The sequence below is a fragment of the Varanus komodoensis genome, unplaced genomic scaffold (assembly GCF_004798865.1).
Source record: "Varanus komodoensis strain SLA01 unplaced genomic scaffold, ASM479886v1 scaffold31, whole genome shotgun sequence".
Classification (NCBI taxonomy): Eukaryota; Metazoa; Chordata; class Lepidosauria; order Squamata; family Varanidae; genus Varanus; species Varanus komodoensis.
The window spans coordinates 9,085,141-9,109,528 of record NW_025335780.1 but is presented as its reverse complement, the minus strand read 5'-3'; the positions used below and the strand labels follow the sequence as shown (position 1 = coordinate 9,109,528).

At 47.8% G+C, this 24,388-nt stretch overlaps 1 protein-coding gene across 2 annotated transcripts in view; it reads left to right on the top strand.

Moving 5' to 3' along the window:
* DNAJC3 (DnaJ heat shock protein family (Hsp40) member C3) overlaps nt 1-24,388 on the top strand; it is a 44,266-nt gene that overhangs the window by 14,226 nt on the left and 5,652 nt on the right. For both annotated transcript variants that reach the window (XM_044437779.1, XM_044437780.1), the window contains 6 exons: nt 3,968-4,120; nt 4,651-4,832; nt 6,604-6,723; nt 8,841-8,946; nt 9,030-9,150; nt 13,481-13,613. In XM_044437779.1, the coding sequence (XP_044293714.1) occupies nt 3,968-4,120; nt 4,651-4,832; nt 6,604-6,723; nt 8,841-8,946; nt 9,030-9,150; nt 13,481-13,613 (815 nt within the window). The remainder of the gene's footprint in view (nt 1-3,967; nt 4,121-4,650; nt 4,833-6,603; nt 6,724-8,840; nt 8,947-9,029; nt 9,151-13,480; nt 13,614-24,388) is intronic.

The following is a 24,388-nucleotide window of genomic DNA, read 5'->3' as shown; positions in this document are numbered from 1 at the left end:
TCTGTGCACACTTGGATAGGAATAGCCCCTGCTGAGTACAGTGGCTGGGTTTGGACAGCATGAGGATTGGTTTTTTTAACCATTGTTGGTCTGTCATGTCAAAACAGTCACAGTATCTCACCATGGTAAGCTTGGCCATTAGAAACCCCACTAAGAAGCAATGGTTTGTTCTATGGTTTCTCTGTACCACTGCAGCTTTTGTTGTCTGAAGCCAGGATTATGGTCTTGGTATGCAGCTAACTGCAGGAGCTGCTCCATCCATCTGGTCTCTGTGTGCAGACCCATGAGGAAGAAGCAGGTGGGAGAAACAAGAAGCAGTGTACCTTGAGATGGAATTTCAGGTGTGGTGGCTGATGCATGCCAACAGTGGGGTGGCTGAACAGGGAAGATGGAAGCCATGATAACGTAGAATCCACTTGATAATCTGTCAGGTAGATCATGGTAAAAAAAACAAAACCCATGACCTATGAGATCCATGCAGGATTGCTTGTCATGTTGTGTGAATCCAGCTGGTGAGACTCCTGGCTGAGTGACTATCTCTGTTAGTTGGGTAAAGTATTTTGTTGTGTTTTTTATGTACATATGAAAGTGGAGCAATATTTAAAAAGAGGATGTAACATGTCAGCAGAGCTTATGATTTGAAAGTTGATGTTTTTGTTTTTCTGATTTTTTAAGGCAAACTTTCAGATTGGATTTAATCAACTTATAAGGTGCCCAGTAGTGCTGAATAGATTAAAAAGTTGCCCTGTGGGTTATAGTATTAGATAGCTATAAAAAGCATAAATTAGCAACCTCCACATCCTTAGGAACTTGCAAGCTGATGAAACTCAGTATGACAGATAGTTAAATGCAACACATGCAGCTATGTTTTTGGCTTAACAAAGCAAACTAAATTCATAAAACAGAAATGAATTGTGCACACAAAATCACTTTTAGAAGCAATTTGACAACTTGCATCTCATCTCTTTTACAACTGATGTTAAACCACTAATTAAGGTGCGCTAAATATTGTTGTGTTTTAATTAGCTGCTTTATGCTGCTATGGGGAGGTCACCATGGTGCATTTTTTTAACAGTCAAAAGGTCCGCTGTGGCATCATTATTTTTATGAGGAGAAAGCTTAAGCTGACAAAACTTTTGATTATTGTGATGGTGAGTTCCTTGTATTCCATAAAAGAGTAAAATTTCCAGGAAAGATAAGAGGCCTCTAAAAATCTACAAACACAGAAGTGATGTAAATGCTAGCATTGTCAGTAGGAATGGACATCACCACATCCTATGGTAAGCACACAAACGAGACAGATGTTGACAACTGGACCCAAAGATGTTGTATGGAGCAGTTTCAGGATTCTTGTCCCAGCTTCCCTCTGTCATGCTTCTCACCCAGTCAGACACACACATTGTCATTTTAGGATGCTGCGGATATTATTTCTTTGCTGGAGTAAACTTCAGGAGTTCGGGACACTTCCCTTTTATAATTAGATTGCTTGCTGTCCTACACTGCAGCTTTGATGCCACTTTTGTAAGCCTCTTTTCCCTTCCTTTGCTTCTCTTCGTCCCCACCTTATATCCGGTTTTTGATTGTTTGATCATTAGCACTTAAGTTATTCTGTAACCATGATAAATATATTTTCATAAATGGAAAGAGTAAAAATTCCTTTCAAGAATGCAAGCTTTGAACGTGGAGGAACTTCATCATTTATTATTTGTACAGGTGCCAAAGACAAATATATTAGCCACTGCACAGAGATGAAAGTAAACAGGCTGTTCTGCCTTGTGCATAGGCTTACGATCCAAATACTTAAGAAATGAAACCCAAACATCTAAAAAAGGCATGGGAAGGACTCAAACACTCTTTAATGATTCCTCTGTGGCGCTTTGCAGTGGAAGCCCTAGGGGCTTTCGCATCTAAAATGAAAAGTACAATGACACCAGACCCCTTCACCCTTTCCGTCCCTTCCCCCACTTCCTTGTCTTGTTAAACAGTGCACTAAGTTGGAGGTTGGAGACATGGAACACGGTTCCCTTTCTAGAATCTGCGACCCCAGAACGAGTCCTTCATGATGTTTCATTGGAAGGCCAGGCCCTTGCAGTGATAGATGACAGCTCAGAGGAGATGTGGGGGGTTTTGGTTTACATTTTCTGTTCCTATCCTGAGGCAATATTTATTGAAGTTTCATTGTTCTTTATTTTCTTTTATGAACATATTATCTTCTTTATTTTAATATCTCAGCATAATTGTCTCTTTCAAATTCAAAACCAGTGTCACTATCAGTATAAAGCATATTTTTCCTCTTTCCTTATGTACATACTTGGTTGCTTTTGACTCTGAAAGGTTGTTTTTCCGTAGCTTGTATAGCCATTATAATGAAATCATCTCATATTTGACCATTAAGCTAGATTCTTTTCTTTTGTTTTGAGTACGCTTGACTTCTGTGTGGGCGGAAGGCAACGATCTGACAGTGATATCACATCATCAAGTTCTTGTGTGGTCAAGGAATTGCATATTTTGCAGCATTGATGCTGTGGCATAGATTGCTTGTAGATACAGAACGTTTCTTTAAGGAATGTGGTGGGCAAGCAAGTTTTATGGGAGGGAGGAGCGGCACTGAAGCATCATGTGTCCTCTTGGAGGACATTTGTGGACTTGCTGTGAAGAGTTTCCCATCTCTTCCCCACCAGTGTAATGCCCAGACATTGGGTTCCCCAATTGGGTTGACTCTGGAGGCTTCCTGTTCCTCCTCTGCAGTAATTTGCACTTGTTCTTTGCCACCAAGTTGTCTCTGACCTATGGTGACCTTGTGAATGGCTGCCTCCAAAAAGTCCTTGCCCAGCTCTTCTGGATTCATGACTGTGACTTCTTTATGGAGCCTCTTCATCTCTTTTTGGTCTTCCTTTCCTTCTTCTGCCTTCAACTTTTCCTAGAACGACTGTCTTCTCCACGGAGTCCTGCCTTCTCATGATGTGTCCGAAGTACGAAAGTCTCGATTTAATCATTTTTGCTTCCAGGGAGAGCTCTGTTGTTTGTCTTTCTGTTGATCCAGGGTACTCACAAAGCCCGCCTCCAGCCCTGTGGTTTGAACCCATCCATTTTCCTCATGTCAGCTTTCTTCACGGTCCAGCTTTTATGTCAGTATGAAAGCCAACCCACGCTATTTTTTCCTCCTCTGGCAAAATGTCCCGAACAATGTCCTTATGCTCTGTGAGAACAGAATGAATTTTTACCTGTGCAAATAAAGTTTTTGGCACTACTGGATGATGTTAGTATTAGGAAAGACCCCGAGGCTTTAGATATGCATGCATTTATTCGGAAGAATGGCCCTGTTCCTTTACGATTATTTTCCATCAGGTGTGTCAGAAGAAGAATGAATCCTGCAGGTGGTAGGCAAGAGAGAAAGGGAGAGAGATTACAGCTGTGCAGGATTGGGCATCTCTGAAACTGGGGGTAGAATACCCCCTGCTACAAAGAATTGGCACTTGTATGGCTGTAAATATGCATATATTGAGGAGTTATGGACAGATAGGGAATTGACTTAAGTTTTTTTAGGGAGAAAAGCATGGAAGGCCATAGAGTATGGCGATAGGACTGGATAGTTCGAAGCCACAGCACAACAGATATGCAATTCACAGTAGTCCTGCTTTAATATTTGTGCTTCTTTGTGCCTGTGTTTTCCCATTCTGTCTGCTTGAGAACAGCTCTTTCCCATTACTAAACTAGCTAAACAGGCGGGCAGGTGCTGCACATAACTCATCTGAATGTTGTTTGCCACTGTTTTGTACTGCCTGGATGGTAACAGAATCCATCTCTACATAGCTCCCCTGTCCCCGCAAAAGAAAAGAAAGAAGTTCAGTTAGATAATGTTTCCCTACTTCTCCTGCTAGGTGATGCCTGATAGAAACTCTTGCGTTCGAGGCGTATTGACCGCTTTTGTTCTTCATGTCTCCGTCCCCATCCTTCTTGTTTACAGCTCCAGTCTAACCCCAGTGACAAGGATGAAGCAGATGCTCGCTCCCAGCTGATGAAGTCTGATGAAATGCAGCGCCTGTATTCCCAAGCACGGTCTGCGTTTCTTCAGGGGGAGCACTACACTGCTATCGGCCTCTTGGATGAAATTCTGGATGTAAGTCCCAGATTGGGAATTGCTGCTCGGACTTTTGCAGGTGAAAAGTAGCAGCTTCTCTTCTTAACCATCTCTGCTTTCGCGCGTCCTGAATAAGAAGACTGGTTTGGCGTTACAGCAAGCACCTGGCTAGGTCTCCCCATGGCTGAAATTCCACTCCTGGTTATGACCTCCACACATAGATGGGTTGGTGGCGTGCATTTTTTAAAATGTGCACGTAAGTCCCTAGTCCTTGTTCTGGAAGGAAAACTGAATGCTATTAGCTGAAATCCTTAGAATGGTTACAAATAGAGGCCTCCCTGGTATTAGGTCGGAAGCCTCCAATTTTTCCCCAGTTTTCTGCCTTTCCACAATTTCTAGGGATGTAAATGCATTTATTGTGTGTGTGGGGGGGTGCGCATGCGCACGCGCTGTTTGCAAGCTATTTCAACTAATGTACAAAGCTGATCCTTTTACAAGCTATATATGTTGCTTCTAAAAACATACATATATGTGGACTAAAATCTTGGCTTTCATTTTGGTTTCCTAAGGTTTGTGCTTGGGACGTGGAACTGCGAGAGCTTCGGGCCAAATGCTATATCAAGGAAGGAGAACCGAGAAAAGCCATCGGTGACTTAAAAGCTGCTGCAAAGTTAAAGAGCGACAACACAGAAGCGTTCTACCAAATCAGCACCATATATTATCAACTAGGTGACCATGAGCAATCTCTAAAGTGAGCTTACTATTGTGTGTAAGGATCGGATCTCCTTGAAATCACTGCTTCTTTTTTCAGATCTGCACAGAGTAGATGTTTTAATTTCTCCCAAGGGAAGCTGTCCTGGTTTTTGGTTCTTCCAGATGTGTGTGGTCTTTTAGGGCAGAACCCTAGGTATATTCAGGCAGAAAGAAATTGTAAAACTCCCACCTTTTTTCCTTCTTCCCCAGAGTTTTTTTCCCCCTACCTCATAGTCTGGTGCCAAACTTCTGGGAGCTGGAAGACCTTTCCCATCAAACAGTGCATGGTGGTGCCTTTTAAAAGTCTTCTTAAACACAGCAGTGTGGTTTCACCTTTTTAAACTTTATATTGCATTTTCTGCTGCATTGGCACATTTATTAGTTGCTGTTATTGCAATATAATGTGATGACGTTTTAAATTGTAAAATGCCAGGTTAAATTTATTTTATGAGACATTTAATAAAATAAAGATGAGTATATTTAATAAATCCGTACAAGCAAAAGGAGACTGCCTGTTTGCCAAAGGGATGTGGAGCGGAGGTGGCATTTCTCAGGGAAGAACAGAAGGAGGGACAGGTGTTGGATACCTGCAGCTTCTCCCTGAAAATACTCAGCCCTGCTTTCCTCTCAGCAGGTATTATTCCAAGTTTTGGAGCCTGGCTGTTGGGAAGGGAGGATTAAAAATGACTGGAAGAGAAGGGCGAGAGTTAAGCAGAGTCCTGTTCCCCATGCCAATTCTCCCCATAAGTGCTTTCTCCACACATTTGGCTTATGAGGAAAACACGGAGTGGGGAATTCCATGTCTTCCTTGTCATGTGCCATTTTGCCACTATGCGATTGGCCGTGATAACTTCCTTGCATCCTCCTGCTGGTTCTTGAGCCGTTCCTTTCAAGCAACCAAGAGGACTAGCAACCTTTTTTAAAAAAACCAAAGTGTCAAAATCCTCAGAGTTCCTTCAGAAGTAGCACTTCCCATGCTAGAAAGCTAAATTAAGCTCCTGACAGTTTTAGGACTGAGATATATTGCACTGAATGGAAACATGGGGAAATAACTTTTTTTACAGCGCCATTTTATTGGCGATCCTTGTGTGCTCTGCTAAAGCCAGGCGAAATCTCCTGTATGTGCTGGAGGAATAATGGTTCGGGGAAGGTCAAATAGTTATTCTGGGAAGAATATAAGTCCCTATGCGAAAGGTGGTAACAGTTAAATTGGAGGAGTGCTGATATAGATGAAAGCTGTCACAAGTTTTAGTAAAAGGACTGTTATATTAGGCAGTCTGGTATGTGCTTGTTTATACTGAAGATAAAATTCGGGGTGGGGAGAAAATTAAAACAACGCTTCAGCACTTACAGGCACCTCCCTCTCCCAATCTGTCTCCAGATGGCCTAAGTTAGAATCGCTTGATTAACTAAAGCTTGAGAAGAGCTTAGCTGAGAGCTACCCCTCTGCTTCCCCTTGCTCTGTATAATGCTCGACAGTAGCCCACTAAGAGCTCTATCACGCTTCTGGCGTACAGAGGGTTTTAATATTATTGCCCTTGCCTTTGGCCACACTTCAGCCCTTGGACTGATGATTAATCTCCCCATTCAGCCAAACAGGGAGATGACCCGGAGAAGCTATGGCTTACGTGTGCACACACACACACGTGCACGCGCACACACACACTAAAGCTAGGAGTGAGGCCGGAGACCAGGGCCTTCGGGCCTAACACCTCCATCTGTGGAACAGAGTTGACTTAGCTTCTCCTCTCTATCTCATATATGAACAGTGAAGTCCGTGAATGTCTGAAACTTGACCAAGACCACAAGGAGTGCTTTTCTCACTACAAGCAAGTAAAGAAACTGAACAAACAGATCGCATCAGCGGAGGAACTCATCCAGCAAGAGAGGTGAGCTCCTGGCTTTGCCGCAGGCCTGGCAAGCACAGTCGTGTGATGCTGCGGGGGTAGGTCAGTTACGGGGCTCACGGTGCACTCGGCAGTTTGAGACGCTGTCCCAGTGATTCCACAGAATGCCTGCATGGGAGATGCAGCCGGTCCCCAAAGATGAGCAGCGAACCCCCCAGACCTAGTATACAGCTGCGCCCAAATGGAGCCCGGTTCCAGCAGTAACAAACAGACCCATTTCAGAGAAGGCAACGCTTCCTCTCTTCACCTCATGCTAACCAGCTTCTTCCCCGACTGCCCTTTCCCCCTGACTTAGAACTTCATTGTCTGTGCTTCTTTCCATCTTTCTACTTTTCTTTTTCATTTTCCTCTAATAATTATACTCGCACATGGCTAATTGGTTGGTCCCTCAGTAGCCTCACTTCCAGAGTGCTAAGCAATTCCCTGCCTCTTAGCTATTGCAGCTGCTTTTCCCAGACCATCCACTTGGCCCATCTGCCCTGTTTTCCACCCCACCTCCCACCCCACCTGATGTAAAGCAGCGCATCGTGGTTTCCTGATACATTGCTTTTTTCGTAACTGCAGAATGTTTTCCCTGTGCGGCTTGTCCTGCCATCATACTGAAATTACAGCCATCCTGTTTCAGTAAAGCTCATCGCTGGCTCTTTAGTAGCCAGGTGGGAATATTCAGTTTCCTCCCCAGGGGATGGGCCACTGATTTATTCCTAAATGCTTAAGCGCCATGGCCTGCCTTTTGCAGCGCAGTGACCGGGGGCTGAGTCTTAAATTTTACAGGCTTAGTTAGGAGAATGTTTCATGTGTTTCCTATGGCAGTGTAGGCATGGAATATAAGCCTCTGGTCACAGAAGGTAATTGGCACACGGTATGTGTGAAACTTGCAGTGTTGTGGAAATGACAAAGAGAAGCATAGCTTTGTTATCGGGTCAGTTGCAGATACAAATAAAGAGGAAATCAATTGGCTTTGTGATTAATTAAAGCGGTTTGCCAGGTGGCATCTGTGGAAAGTGTTATGTATCTTCTCATCTCCCCAATAAAATAAAGCATCAGGACTGTTAGTTTTAGCCCAAATTGCCAGGCCCTATTTAAAGCAGTATTTTCATGTCTCGTGTTGGCATGTGGGGATCACAGAATATTTGCAAATAAAATGGTACATCTGTCCAGAAATAAATTTTTTCCTAGAAATTCAGATTCCTAGCATTTGGAGGATAGGGGTTGGCATCGGGAACAAGAACAATTCAAAGCACAGGAAACACGATGTGCAGAGAATGTGTTTTGGATGTCTTGGTGCTCTCCAGGCTTGGAGGAAAAACCTTGGCTAGCACATGCTGCCAAGTGCAGTCTAGCGCGTCTGGATGGGTTCAGCCTGGGGGAGGCTGCATGATCCTTAATTGAGTGCCTTGCAAAATTTTAGCTCATGCATTCTCCCCTTTGCTCCCTTCCCCTCTCCACTGTGGCTTTGTGGAAGAGATGAGATGCATCCACTCTCTGCTTTGAATGGCTCTCAGTTTTGTCATTCACCTAAAGACAGTCCTCCGTGCACAGAAGTTTGTGGCCTCTCTCCCCGTGTGTTCCAGCCGTTTCCGAGGCTTGTGTTAGAGCAAGCTATTCAAATTCAAACTGGAGCAAAAGCCTCATGTACCACCTTGTGCATGGTGAATAGAATATATGGAAAGGCAGCAAAATACAAACACCAAGGAAAAAACGATGTACAACACACGTTTTTCCTCCCACAATGAAAATCGAAGAAGTCTCAGGAAGACAGCTAGTTAAACCCTTCATGCAGAGAAAATGAAAGAAGAGCCACACCCACAAATGGTTAAAGTCTTTCTCGGTGACATGCAGGGTTTTGATGGAATTTCATTTTACTTTTGCATATTCATGTTCCTGTGGTCAGAAGCGATACAGCCTAGCACCGTAAAAACTTCATAAAATGAGTTTCTGCTCCACCGTGCCGTGCCTTTTCAGGCTGAGAACCTCTCGCGCCCTGCATCACACGTCATCCAGCGTCCTTAAAATCATTTTTTGTGTATTCTGAAAAATTGATGCCCTGAAAAGCTGCTATCCAGAATTTCTTAGCTGTTCTCCCCCACTGTAAACAGGTACCAAGATGCCATTAATAAATATGAGACTGTGATGAAAACTGAGAGCAAAGTTCCTGTTTACACCACACAAGCCAGAGAGAGAATCTGCCACTGCCTCTCGAAGGTAAACACTCTCTTTCAGCCTTTGCAGAATATGAATGCGAATATCGCAAACGCTGACCTTGTTGGTCCTTTCCCCTTTTCCAGGACCAGCAGTCAACGAAAGCCATCACACTTTGCACTGAAGTTTTACAGCTGGAGCCGGATAATGTAAATGCACTCAAAGACAGAGCTGCGGCGTACATCCTGGAAGAACAGTATGAGGAAGGTACGTGGCAGGGCATCCAGTTACATGGGGACATCAGTGGGAAGTGGTTTGATGCGCCACGTGATGCATGGGGGAACCCAGAGGTTGTTGGGCAAATCAAAGCATGCCCCCCTTTCCACTTGAAGCAGGCACATGCTTTCTGACTGGCACCTGGGATTGCTGCGGAATGGGGTGTTTGTGGATGCCGAAGATTTAGAAGGGTTCAGAGGAGTGGATTACCGTGCTGGGACTCAGACTGCACCTCTGCCTCGTACCTAGTTATCTGGGGGTGCTACTTGTCCTTTGGGGCAGCTCACATGACAGCCAGGCGATAGTTCCCCGAAGGTGCCCGTGACCCAGAAATGTCACTTTCGTCTGAAGAAGAACCGGACCTCAAAAGGCACCGGCAGAGTGATGATGCCAGATGACTCTGCCTCGCTCCTGCCCTTCATATTCCCCACGGGAAGAACAGGCGGGAGCAGCTAAGCTGGTCACTCCGTCTCTTAGCGACACCTGGGCCTTGCTGAGCTCGAGGAAGCCTGCATGGTGCTTCATCTGGGGATCCAGTGACATCAGGAGCCAAGGGCCGGGCCCTTCAGTGGCCTGCAGGGGCACTGTGGCCCCTCACCTCTGCTCATGGCAGGCACCTTGGCTGCCTGATGCGGCACAGAGCGAAGTTGGCAGGCCTGTGTACTTTCAAGGCTCCCCGAGGGATGGAGGGGTGTGCGACTGGTGCAAGGATGGGAAGACCAGCTTCTAAAGGCATCGGCTGGGCAAACCTGAATAGATCCTATTCAGGACATAGTCTGCTAAATTCAAAGAAATGTGCTAAAAACCAATTTATCCCATAGTGAGTGGGGGGGGGGGGTTGTGGGTCCTGAAGGATATGGGGGTCGAGGAAGATAAGTGTAGCCAAAACGTGCCGTAGAAAATGTTGACTTAAGGTGGGGTGGGCAGCTTTAGGCCCCATCCCCTTTGCTGCTGAATTTTGGTGGCACCAGCAAAGAATCGGTTGCTTGCCTTGATGGTGGCTCAGAAAGGCCAACTTGAGTGATTCTGAAAGAGCGCAGCCTGCCTCTTTCCCTTGTGCCCCTGGGACCACCCTGCAAACTCGATGGCAGTGAGGCGAGCCGGGGACTAAACAGAGTGAGCAGGGACCCTGTGGCTGGTGGCCCACACAATGCCCAGACATGACTCTGAGGGTGGTTCGGGGACGGTGGTGGAACCCCATCCATCCTCCGCGGAATACATGGTTCATTCTCCCTGCCCCTGCCATCTTCTCTTCCTGGTAACCCTGTGAGGGAGGTTGGAAGGAAGGCCAGTGAGTGCCCCAGTGGAGTTCCGTGGCTGAGCTCGCATTCACACTCTGGTCTCCCCCACCTGGCCCTCCCTGAGCCTCACGCACGGACCTGTTTTGCTTTGCCTTGAGCCGTCCACGTGCGGCCTGCATGCGAGAACCTTCTCTCTCCCGGCAGCGGCTCTGTCCCAGTGCCTGGAGCAATGGGTGGGAAACTGCCTGTGAGCGGGCTGTCATTCACTCTGACTTTTTTCTGCTATAATGTGTACACTGAAGGAACAGACGAGGTTGTCATCGTGTCACATCACTGGGGGAATCGAGCTGCATGATGGAAAATTCACAGGAGCGCCCCCTCCAGCGCGGACGCCGCCTCGGACTGTATTCGACAGGCGTGCTCAGCCGGCTCCCGCTGGCTTGCTAAGTGAATGGCCAAAGTGTTTTTTCTTTTTTAAAAAGCCTTGTCTGTGCCAGGCGAGGCACTTTAGTGGCGTATCACAGTAGGCTGGCTAGTGGAATGAAAGAGAAGTCAGATTTGCACTTTGTTGGGGGATGGATGTTTTAAATCACTGAGGCATCAGAAGTACTTTTTTAAAGAAGCATTCTTCAAAAAGGAATTGCATGCAGCCACGGAGTGTCTAAGTGATATAAATTGGCCACCATCTCCTGCCAGCGTGCCCAGAAACTAAAAAGATAAATGTGATGCCAACTGAGAGCGAACAGCTGCTGGAAGATAATCTGATGCAAATACTTTGTCTTACTTAGCAAAGCTAGAAGTCTTGTGATCCATAATGAGACATTCCAAAATTAGAAACAGAGAAACCAGAAAAGACTCATTACGTTGGAAATGCAAAGCAGGCCATGAAGAAGGACACTAAGACAGAAGTGAAGCCTCTCCCCCCCTCTCTCTCTCAGTGGCTGGCATCATACATTTATAAAATGATGCCTTGTGCTTCTCTCTTCCCCTCCCTGGTGCGTTTGTGCTTTTAAAAGTCTCAATTGTCGCACTCAGAATACTGGGTTTCTAAACTGTCCATCTTTTCGGTTTGGCCCAAGAGTTGGTGATGGGCCCAAAGTCACCTAGTGAGCTCCATGGCTGAGTGGAAACTAGAACCTGGATTCCTCCAGTCCCCAGCCCAGTGCTCTCACCACTATGCCACACTGTCTCTCAGTGCTGGGACATGGCCCTTGCATGTACGCACAGAACATACTGACACTGAAGGGCATTTCCTTCCGAGGCCAAGTTCTGTGCACCCACTGAAGCGCCGCAGGGCAGTGGCTCACAGCAAGGGGAGGTTCAAGGCTTATTTTTGGTGGTAGAAGCCAGCTCTGTCTTGGAGGGATTTCCAGTATGAAGGATTGTCGCTCCTGGGGACAACCTCTTGAACGGGCCAAGACGGCCGTTGGCTTGCCCCTGCGTTGCAGCACCATGCCAGGCACGGTCTGACAGTCGGGTAGATGGGTGCTTTGGGGTGCCCATGGCTTATTTCAGGGGGCTCGTTACTCAGACTGTAGCTGTACCTTTTGAATCAGAAGTTTGGGGGGGGGGGTTCTTTCCACATACTGTGTTAATTTGCTGGAGAGCTTGGGATGAGAAAGAATGGAGCTGGGGAGGAAATAGGTAGGAGCTCTTGTGCCATAGTGCAATTTGATCATTTTGGACCCTGGGCTTAATGGTCTAATGGGGCCTCTCTCCTCCTCCTCCTCCTCCTCCTCTCTGCACCATCCCTTCCATGTTCCTATTCTTATTCCATGCCTTAAAATTGCTTCTACATTCCAGATACACTGGAACAACAACAAAACTCTTTTTTAAAAAAAGACTGAGGGCATGTACTTGTGCAGTTTAAATGCACATCATAGCAACTTTATGACCTACTGAGCGGCAGCTGCCCTTGTCTGGGTGAAATTTGGGGGAGCCCTGGGCTGTGGCATCCTGGACTTGGCCCCCAAAGCCCCACCCTAGTTGCACCACCGCACTGGAGAGCAGAACACGGAGCAGGGGAGGGAGAGCAAAACAGCGCCCTCGCTCTTGAACCACGGGCATTGCTAAATTTCAGATTTCAGGAACAGGCTAACTGCCTTTGCCTGCACAGCACAACGTGTTTCAGACAGTCAGATGGATAAATTGTTCAGCTGGAAACATGAGAGGCTACAGCAAGACTGGAAATGGATGAATACCTGCAGAGGGATCCGTACTTTGAAACGTCAAGGAACGCTTCCTGAAATAAAAGTGTTTTCAGAAGGCACTGAAAGGCCACATGACATGAGGCCTCTTTGACCTCCAAAAGCAGGGAGTTCCAAGAAACGGAGCCATTGTGCCAAAGGCCCTTCTTTCCCCGGGAGACTAATAAGCCCACATGGAACCACCAGGGCCGTGGCATCCAAGCTCAGTGAGTGGGCAAGTTGCTGAGGGCAAAGGCGTCCTCCCAGGTATCCTGGCACCACTCATTTGTGGCTTTTTACACGAGTATCAACGGCTTGTGCCAGCGCACTGCCCTCAGCGAAGGGGTGGCTCCAGCCAGCGGCCAGACTGCTGCTTTCTGCACTAGCCACAGCTTCCAGACCAACCCTGGGGCCGTCCGAGAGAGCACTTGGCAGCAATCTTGCCTTGTGGTTGTTCGCACCTGCAGTGCTGTGGCCAAGCCAGCCCTGTCCAGGAGAGGCTAAAGCGGGCAACCCGGTTGAAGCGGATGAAAGGTGCTCCAGGTTGCTGTGCTCACCTGGGACTGCAGGGCAATGCTGGCTGCAGGTGCCCCAGCCTGTGAACCGGGCCTTTTGGAGGGAGCACACCTTGTCCAGGCAGGAGCCTCTCTCCTGGGCTTGGAAAGCTCTCCTGTCCGGCACTGTCAAAGGATCAGCAGGAGGAGGGCTCCACACCTGGTCCCGGGAGATAACGGGGAAATGGCTCGGCTCACAGTGGAGCGGTTTTATGTGCTGGAGTGCACGTATGTCCAGTTGTCATTATTCGCTGTATCGCTTCATCTCATCGACTTGAAGTATTGCAGGATAGGTAAGAATTCTTACCTTGTGTTTGTTTCTTTGTCTTTTTATGGGCAGCTATCAGGGACTATGAAAAAGCAAAGGAGCTTAATGACAGTGACCAACAAGTTCTGGAAGGCCTGGAGAGAGCCCAGCGGTTGCTCAAGCAGTCCCAGAAGAGAGATTACTACAAAATTTTAGGAGTTAAAAGGTGAGCGTTGGATAGTCCTCAAGCTCCTGCGCGTTTATGCAGCATATCGGGGTCTCGCTTGTTCTCCAAGGGGCTCATGCCGGCATACATGAAGTTATTGGTTTATTCTAGTACCAAGCCTGTGAGAGTGAGTTTGCCCAGAGTTATCCTGTGAATTTCTTTGCTAAGGAAGGGTTTGAGCCTCTCGGTGTGCAACATACAGTGTTTATAGAGTTCTGGTCCTTGAAGGAAACTCAGCAGCCTCGTGGGGCCATCACTGTACTGCAAGCTGTCCCGGCCATATCATCAAGCCACCTGCTTTGCAAGGGGAGAGCAGAAACACCAACGTGGCAACATTTCAAAAGTGCTTCTTAAATGCACACACCAGGGGCAACCTCGCAGAGAAGCATGGCCTTGATCTGTTATTGAGTGGCTCCCACATTCCATAATAAGAGGTGAATAGGGAGCTCGGGTAATTATTATTATTATTATAACATTTCTATGCCGCCCCTTGCCGAAACCTCGGGGCGGCTTACAACATGATAAAATACATTGAAATACAATAGTACATAAATCCCCTCCTCCTGTTGGCCGTGTTTCTTACAAGGGACCAAGTGTCAATCACCGTAGCTCCTTTTTCCGAGAACATGGGATGTGATTCATCTAATGGGCAGAATTAAATGCTGATAGGAAAGATGCCTAGAGAACCAGTGGAGTGCTTCCTCTTCCTGTTTCAGTCTCCAATGTTCAACCCCACCTTTGATTTCCAGAAAGTGTTGTGCTGCACACCCTCCTGTCTCGCATCTGTTCTGTCCTAGTGGTGCAGTAATGGATGCTGAGGCGTGTAGGGTTACTGAAGGGTCCAGAAATTCAGAGAGTTGAATTTGTCCAGCTCAGCAAACCAGTTCTGGTTGCTTAATCTCCACCAGCACCAGGTCTTTGTAAGACCAAAGGATTTTAATCACGCATTCAGAATGGAGGTCCCTTGTTGCATTACAGCAGGGACCGCTCGTAACTATGTTCCGTTACTTGGGAAATCTTCCCTGCCTCCCACTGGGATGCTCGCAGCTCAGTGATTGTCCCTAACTTGCCCGGGGAGCCGTGTGGCTAATGGGGTGGGCAAAAGCCAAATGAATACGTTCAGAGGGGTGGAGGCAGCTGATTTCGCCAGCATCATCGTGATAAATCCTGCTTGCGAACCAAAACGACCTGGTGCTTCAGTGGCAGCACTGGCTCCGCGAAACCACAGTTGAGTCCCTAGCATTGATCGGCACGGAACCTTTTCACTTGGTCCTTTTCCGTGAGAGCAAACCCTTGCTTAGCTCGCCCTGCTGCTTTGCTTCTGGAATGGAAACCAGTTGTTGTCCAGTGCTGCCCCTTTCCTTTATTCCACGCACACTCTCCTCCCATCCCCCAGTGGATCTCCCGCATCAGCTGCATACCTTTGGCTGCTGGCCATAACAGAACTAAACGCCAGTTTGAAGCGAAATCCAGGCCTGCACACAAACCCTGATGAGCTGAGCTGTGGCCTCCAGAGTGGGATGCTGCAACATCCAGGAACATTAATTTTGAAAAAAGAGCAATTTTCATTTTGAAGAAGCGGTACTAAAAAGCCCCATTAGCTGAAGACTGCACGTAGCATTGAGCAAGAAGCAAAGTTAGTGTTACGAACAAAGCAAGTTACCAGGAACTGTCCATTACAGGAATGACTTGGACAGTTAAGAAGATGGCTGGCCGGAAGTTTCCTCCAGAGGTGCAATTGTTCCGTGGGCAAAGTCATGTCCTGAGAGTTCCAGTTCACCTGCAGATCTGGGCTCTTCTGTACTGTGCCACAGGAGTGCTCAAGAACCTGCAGGGCCTTGCTTTGGGGCTGGGAGTTGTTCTCCTTGGCCACATCTCCCCATACCTCAGTAGCCGCAAACCAGGGGAGGTGCCAGGCAGTGAAGAGTGGGCCCTTCACTTTACTCACGCCTTCCTCTGAATTTCAGGGAGGTTCAGAGAGGTTTGGCTGGGCTCAAAGTGGCAGTTTCCGCTTTGAAGGGCAAGCAGCTGCTCAGGCCTTTAATTTGGATGGTACTTCCAATCCAGAATGGGCTCTTACCAGTTCCTGAATGTAAAATTTAAGATGCAATGTGAAAATCATATTTACGGCAATGGTTCTGTTAGGCTTGCCAGAAAGGCCTGGCTAAAAATCCCTTTCCTATTAGTGGAAAGGAGAACATCATGAGAATAAGACCTGCCCAATATGGTTCACACCTCAAACCTGGTGAAACCACAGAGAGCAAGTTCGGAAATTTCTGCAGAACTGTAGAGGGAAGACATAAGCAAGAGGGCTTTCCCTTGCTGAGGAGGAGTCATTGAGGCCAGAGCAGCCTGGTCAGTCAGTCAGTGTGATGCATTGGAGTGTCTGCTTATGGTAGTGGGCACAGTAAAGAGCGACGTGCAAAAGGGAAAAGCAGGTTATTGCCTCGCATGCTGTGCTTTTCCCCCAGTGAAGATGCTCGGGGCCTCCTTCGGGCTCAACGCGCTTTGAAGGAAGACCGATCCTTCCCTGGCGAATGTAGCATGCCCATGGCATTCTTTTTCTGTTTCAAGGCTTGAGGATGTTTCTGGCCAGTAGTAGTAAAGCAATTCTTCGCCATCTCATATCATCCGAAACTGTATGACTCAGTACATCTGAAGAACCAAAGACTTCACACATCTCTGAACTGCAGTCGAACATAGGCAGGAAGGGCCTGCCACTACTAAGCAGGGGGTCCGATTAAATGTGTTTTATTATTCTCAAACGTTCCCCCTTACATAACCAAAAATCACTTTTTGCCAACCCGATAGTTCTGTGTATTGCAAACAACGCCTTTGGGGGTAAAACGCAGCTGGGTTGGAGTGTTTTCTGCCAGGGAAACTAGCACAGTGTCCACTCTGAGTCATGGCTGTGCACAGCCGCTTAAGTGTCACCTAGCTAAGGACACACCGGGAAAAGCCAATCCTGGATCCCGATTTGCAGAAGCAGGAGCACATCCTGGATCCCGTGCTAAAGGGTGTTGCAGAACTACACACCCATCTTTGACTTTCCCACATTTTGCTGTGCTACAACCTGGAATGCAAATACGCATTTAATGGCGATTGTTGCTACTTGTAAACAAGATTCTCAGTCCTGTGGAGGTGCAAAACGTTGTTACTGTGGCACAGAAGTAAACAACGAATTGGCACTGGTGGCGTGTGCCAGGATTCATCTGCAACACGGCCTTACCGGCAGCCATTGCAGCTCCCTCAAGGCTGTCGTGAGGGAGACTCGCTCAGCTTTGTGCATCTGGATCATACAGAGTTTCCAGCTCTGGGGACCATTGGCCAATGGCCGCTTCCACGTCTCGTTACACTCGCTCTGTCAAGTTGAGGTCTGGCCTTTGTCCAGGCCATTCTAAGACATCCAGCTTCTTGCTTGGAAAGCACTCCAGTATAATGCTGACAGCGTGTTTAGGGTCGTGGTCCTGTGGGAAGGTGAATCTCTACCCTCTCAATGCTCCCTTGCAGACTAAAGCAGTATTTCCTCTGGAAATGCCCTGCTTTGGGCTCAGTCCTGACCAGTTCCCCAGACCCTGCTGAAGAACGGCATCCTCACAAAATGGAGCTGCCACGGCCGTATGTCACCATGGGGATGGGTGTCCTTGGGTTATAAGCACTGTTGATCTTGCACCACACAAGGCATCTTGCAGGCAGGCAGGCCAGAAGCTTCCATTCTGGTCCCATCAGACCAAAGAGCCTCCTCCCTCAGGCGTGATGTGTCCCCCACGGTCCCTTTTGCCAAGTCCAAGGGGGTTTTGAGATGGGTTTTTTTTGCCAATGGCTGTCTTCTGTTCCTTAAAGCTCAGCTTTGTGGAGCAACTGGGAGACAGTTGCCCCATGGATGATTTTCCCCATTTCCGCTGTGGGTCTCCCGTTCCTTCAGAGTGAACATTGGCCTCTCAGTCACTTTTCTGACGGATCACTTGCCTAGTCACTGCCTTTTGATGGATGGTCTTTTCTAGGCAGAGCTGCAGTTGAGCTGTATTCTTGTCATTGTGTTATAATGGATTTAGCAGTGCTCCAAGAAATAATCGTCATTTGAGACCTTTTTTAATAACCCAACCCTCTCTGTTGGTTCTGCATAATTGTTTCCCAGAATTGTTTTAATAGTCCCTAGGTCTTTGTGGTGCTATTTTGGGAGACGTGCTCTCCAGCAAACTTTGGGGCCTTCCATTAACCGGTAATCTGAGATCATGCAGCACTGAAAATTCACTCAGGTGAATACTCAGGTGAATACTGACAGTATTTGAATTACAGAGGCAGCGGGTGAATCCTTATGCAAGCAACAAGTGCCAGTTGTGGATTTGTTCACTTAGCTTGTATATCACAGCATGAATATTTGGCACCTTCACTGTGCGGAGTCCAGGCTGAGAGAGCACCTTTCTCCACACATACCCTCCCGGTCCTGTGGTCAGCATCTGAGACCCTCCTCTGTGGTTTTCCCCGAGTGAAGTGACAAGAGAGATGCCTTCTCTGCTATTCCCCAACTGTGGAATTCTGTTCTACATGAGATCAGGCTGCTGTAGACATTATATTCTTTTAGGCGCCAGCTGAAAGCATTTTTGTTTTACAGGCATTTCGTAGGTTGAATCTGTTGGGCTTTGTTTTTCATGGATTGTTTCAAAGTTAGTTAATTGCGGCAACTATTTTACAATTTTATAATTTTATATTCTCGTGATTTTCATTTTTATGGATTGTGTATAATTTCCTCTATTTTACTTACTATTATTAATTGTCTGTTCCCTTGGTTGGTTAGTATTGGTTTTATTATGATTGGTTTTATCATACTTGTTGATTTTATTTTATTGCACAGTGGCATTGATTTTATGTAAGGTTTTATATACGCCCAGAGAGCCTGTGGCTAGTTGGGCAGCGTATAACTAAAAGAAACAAGCAAAGTGGCATCATATGCCTGTTTAATTCATTCCAGTTCTAGGCTCTGACACAACAAAATGTGGAAAAGTCAAAGGGAAATGAGTATTTCTGCAAATCATTGTATGTACATTACCACAGGGGGATTTTTATTTATTAATATCTTGTGCAGTTCTTGGGTTTGTTTTGAGGGCGTGGAAAGTATTTAGGGTATCTACTTCATTCAATCAGAAAAAAACTTACTTCTTTGAAAACTCCGAAAGGGATTCGGTAAAAGAAGGTTAACTTTTTTTGGATTTTTGCAAATCTCTTCTGTTCTTCGTCGTGGCCTCTGTGCATCACACATATGGGTGCTGTGCCTGCGCAGTGCCTAGGCCGGAAGATTAGAAAGCTAACGGTTTTTGGCGGGAAAACTCCCCTCCCCTCCCCCTTTGTGGTATAAATAGAGCGGAGTGTCCGCCATTTTGCTCAGTCTTTGCAACCGCCGTTCGCTGTGCCTCGTGCCTGTTCGTCTCTCGCTATAGATCTGTGCCTCTTTGTTGTTTTTTTCTCAAAAACCTTAAACTCCTCTTGCTCCAAGTTTGTTCTTCTCCCCGATTCTGCCCTTTTTCTTCTTGAATTCTTTCTCTCTATATAAAAAAACAAAAACAAAAATATTATCTTACCCTCTATACTGTCCTCTTTTCTTCATTTTTCCGCAATGGCGCAGCGGGCGGCATTCCACAAATGTATTGAATGTGGATCAAAAATGTCGCCGGCTGATCCACATGATCTATGCCTCCTCTGCCTCGGCGAGGGGCATAGGACTGACAAGTGCGGTCATTGCTTGGCATTTACCAAGCAGGCGCGGAAAAATAGGGAGAATCGTCTCAGGAAGCTCCTATGGGATCAGGCATTAATGCAGTCCGACCAACTGCTCCTACGGCCTGCTTCCTCTTCGTCCGCGCCTCCTCAGCGCTCCTCCACCGTGAGCGCTCCGGCGAAGCGGCCTTCCTCGACCTCTGCCGACCCTCCTCAGCATCCTTCAGACAAGGGCGCCGCTTCTATGGGGGCTCAGTCACTGTCTTCTCCCCCGACTAAGAAACGGGAGAAGCGCAAGCATACCAGTCTGGATAAAACTTCCACCCATAAGAAGTTGAGGAAGGAAAAGGTGGATAAGCCTGCTCGCAAGAGCAAGAAACCTGACCGCCCAAAACAACGAGGCTCAGGTTCATTGGGCTTTTCGGTACCAACGGCCGCCATGGTACCGACCCCCTAGGGACCGGCCCTGCAACTCGTTATGCAGGTGACACCACCAGGATCCCCCAGGCCAACCGTTCGGCCTGAGAGTGTGCCTTCCCAGCAACAGGAGGAGCCACTTCGGGAGTCCATCTCTGATGGCGAAATCAGAGACTCCCCGCCGAGGGAATGCTCACCAACACCCATGCCACCGACTGAATCTCATGTGGCCTCACCATTACCTCCCAGAGGTCGCAGCCGTTCATCCGAGCGTCGAGATGAGAGTTGGTTGATTCCGGGATATGGTGCTCCCCCCGGTTGGGGTGGGTACCAGCGATATCCCTATTTCCCTCGTGAGCATAGATCACCATCGGTCCTGAGGGACGTACCATCCACCTCCAGGCGTACGGAGACGAGGCGCCCAGCCTCCCCTGAAACCTCCTCCTCAAACAACGACCAGCCGCACTACGTGGAAGACTCCGAGGACTCGGAGGTCGACTCCACATCCCCTGATGTGGCTGTCGCATACCAAGGGCCTGCTTCACCCGACGAACCTCATGTCTCGTTCACAGAGCTCATGTCCCGCTTGGTTCATTTGCTTGAAATCGAAGCCCATCAACAGCCAGGCCCTTCGACAGATCACTTCTATGACGTTGTTCGGGGAGAGCAGTCCGCATCCATAGCTCTGCCGCTTATAACTACACTGCGCCAGGCTATGTTCCAACCCTGGGACCAACTGGCCCAACCACAAGCGACCTCCCGCAGATATGAGGCTATGTGTAGAGTTCAGGACGATGACATTCCCTTCCTGCTCCGTCACCCAAAACCGAACTCTCTTGTGGTTGAATCCTCCCAGGGCAGGGAGTCCAGGGGACATACCACTCCTCGGGACAACGGAGGGAGGAAAATCGATATGCTTGCGCGCCGAGTCTATGCGGCCTCTGGACTCAGCATGCGCATATCAAACTACGAAGCGACACTGGCACGTTACCAGTACTTTATCATGCAGAAACTGGATAACATCGCTTCCTCCCTTCCAGACCACCAAGCGGACCTTGCCAGGGTTTTCATTAAGGAGGCGATGCAGGTGGCGGTGCAACAGTTGTCTACCGCTCGTCACCATGTAGACACCAATTCAAGGGCCCTCGTCAATGCCATCTCGTTACGCCGACATGCGTGGCTGCGCAATTGTAATTTTCCCAATGAGATGAAGCGCAGAATCGACGAAATGCCTTTTGATGGTACCGGTCTGTTCCACCAGAAGACTGACTGAAAATTAAAGGCGATTCATGAATCACGCCTAACTGCACGCCGCATGGAGCTCCCGCAAAAACGTAAGTGGCAGTGGCCCCGGTCGTCCTACCGGAATCAACCATATTATCCGCGCACCAAAACTACCCTTGAACCCAACAATACCAACAACGGCAGCGTCAGAGGCAGCAAGCACAACAGTGTTTTTCCCAAGGCCGTAGGCGATTCGATACTGATAAACGCCCACGTTGACGGCTTGCACGAACCATGCTCTCTATTCCAGCACCACCTTCCCTTCTCCCTTTTGGGGACTGGCTCCAGGGCTGACTCCCCATTTGGGAGTCCATTACATCTGATAGGTGGGTGTTATCTATCATCTTGTTCAGCTATAGGATAGAATTCGATGTTATCCCTCCTTCGAGCCCGATTCGCTTCACACGTTCTTCATCGATGCTATGCGATGAAGTCTCACAGCTACTTCTCAAGGGAGCGATTCGAAAATTGTCCTGCTCGGAAGGATTGCATGGATTCTATTCCAGATATTTTACGGTCCCAAAAAGGGACAGTGGTCTCCGTCCGATCCTGGACTTACGAACTCTTAACAAGTACATCAAACCAAGGAAGTTCCGGATGACCACTTTACAGAACATTCTTCCGTTATTGAAAAGAGAGGATTGGTTCGCCTCACTGAATTTGAAGGATGCTTATTTTCATATTTCCATACATCCTTCACACAGACACTTTCTATGTTTTACTGTCAGATCCGACCTGTTCGAGTTTAATGTCCTACCCCTTGGCTTGGCCACAGCCCCTAGAGTCTTTACAAAGTGTATGGCACCGGTATGTGCACACTTGCGGACTTGCGGAGTACAGGTTTACCCATACTTGGACGACTGGCTGATCATCTCACAATCCGAACAAGCTCTCTTGTCTGATATAGAAATGACCTGCGCTTTGCTCGATGCTCCCGGCCTCTGCATTAACCGCAACAGATCAACCCTTATTCCCACGCAGGTCATCGATTTCATCGGGGCACGACTTGACTTGACACGGGAAAAAGCTTTCCTCCCGCCGGAACATCAGAATGCCTTATGCAGCCATATTCATCGGATTCGGCTACATGGAACGGTTCCAGCCTTGTCCGTTCAGAGACTACTGGGGCATATGGCTGCTGCTATTGCCATTGTCCCGTATGCCAGGCTACGTATGCGACCCATTCGACTGTTCTTCAACGCTGCCTTTCAACCGCAACAAGATCCTGCCACTAAGCAGATTCGGATCCCGCCTGCAGTCCTCCACACTTTAACATGGTGGACCATCACAGACAACCTGTTGATCGGCACCCCGTTTCGACCACCTCGGCCAACAATGACTCTGTTCACCAACGCATCCCTCCTGGGATGGGGTGCGGCATGTTCGGGACTTCGGGTCCAAGGTATTTGGAACCGACGAGAGGCGAGGAAACGCATCAACCTCCTGGAACTTCTGGCGATTTTCAACGCCCTCAAGGCTTTCGAGACTGTGTTATGCCGTCAAATTGTCCAAATTGCATCAGACAATACAGCGGCAGTTTTCTACATAAACAAGCAGGGGGACACAAAATCTCCAGTCTTAGCACGCCTATCGATGGACATTTGGGACTGGTGCATAACGAGGAACATCACGCTTACGGCAGTTCACCTGGCTGGAACCAACAACGTCGAAGCAGATACATTAAGCAGACAGATGTCGACAACCCACGAATGGGAGTTGGACAAACAACTTTGCAGGAACTCTTCCGCTTGTGGGGTTATCCGGATGTGGACCTGTTCGCCACGCGACAGAACAGCCTGTGTGCCCTTTACTGTTCCAGAGCGGGAGTCGGGCCGGGATCGATGGGAGATGCTCTCATGGTCCCTTGGAGCAACATGACTTTTTATGCATTTCCTCCAATCCCACTTCTGACGAGAGTGGTAACAAAAATAGCCCAGGACAATGCCACGGGGATACTAGTGACTCCGTGGAGGCTGAGACAACCATGGTTTACCACTCTCTTGCTGCTGTCCAGAAGAACGTTCCTTCATCTACCAACTCTCCCACACTTGTTAACGCAACAAGGAGGAGCGATCCGCCATCCGGATATATTCTCTCTGAAGCTGACGGCATGGCGAATCACCTGATTCACGTCACCAAGTCGGTACTGGGGACACCTCACACTACGGGTGACCTCACTCAACACACAGTATATGCAGCCCCGACTTCGAATTCGACAGCGAATATCACAATACCAATGCCTACCGACTGAGAAATTCAGGCGATTATTGAATCTGCATTAAGACCGTCCACTCGTCGTTCCTGTACAGCTAAATGGAGAAGATTCTCCTCTTTTGCAGAGTGCCATTCCTTTTCCCCTGGAACGGCTTCAGTCACCAATATTTTACAATTTCTCTTGCATTTGCATCATGAGGGACTTAAACCATCATCCATCAAAGTTTATGCAGCCGCTATATCCCATTATCGTGGCACTATACACGGGTTATCAGTCTTCTCACAACCGCTGGTTCGGCACTTCATTAAGGGACTACAAAATTTACATCCATCTATTCGCCCTGCCATGCCGACATGGAGTCTTTCTGTAGTACTCCAAGCGCTTACCAAACCACCGTTCGAGCCTTTAGCAACTGTGGACTTACGCCTGGTGTCATGGAAAACTGCCTTTCTCGTAGCAGTTACATCAGCACGGAGAGCTAGCGAAATTTGTGCTCTCCGCATAGACCCACCATTCCTGAACTTCCATAAGGAAAAAGTTGTCCTTCGGATGGATTTCTCCTTTTTACCCAAGGTGGCCACATCGTTCCACCTGAATCAGGATATCGTTCTAACGGCTTTCTTTCCATCGCCGTCGACCCCGATAGAACGTGCTCTACACATGCTTGATGTTCGCCGCTGCTTGGCTTTTTACAGATCCCGCACTGGATCTTTTCGTACTACTAATAGACTTTTTGTTAAATACTCCGAGCAAAAAAGGGGATCACCGATATCATCTCAGAGACCCTCTAATTGGATCACCCAGACTATTGTCCTGGCTTATCAGCTATCAAAAATAGACTTACCTGTCTCTCCAACTGGCCATTCTACACAAGCAGTAGCGACCTCGTCCGCTTTTGCCGCAGGGGTTTTGTTGCAAGACATCTGCAGAGCTGCGATGTGGGCTGGTCCATGTACTTTCGCCAAGCATTTTTGGCTTGATGTACATGCCAGACGGGACTGCTCTTTTTGTAGAGCTGTTCTTTCATCTGTTCTTCGATGATGATACCTCCCTCCACCGAGTCTGGTAAGCTTGCGAATCACCCATATGTGTGATGCACAGAGGCCACGACGAAGAAAAGCAGGTTGCTTACCTGTAACTGATG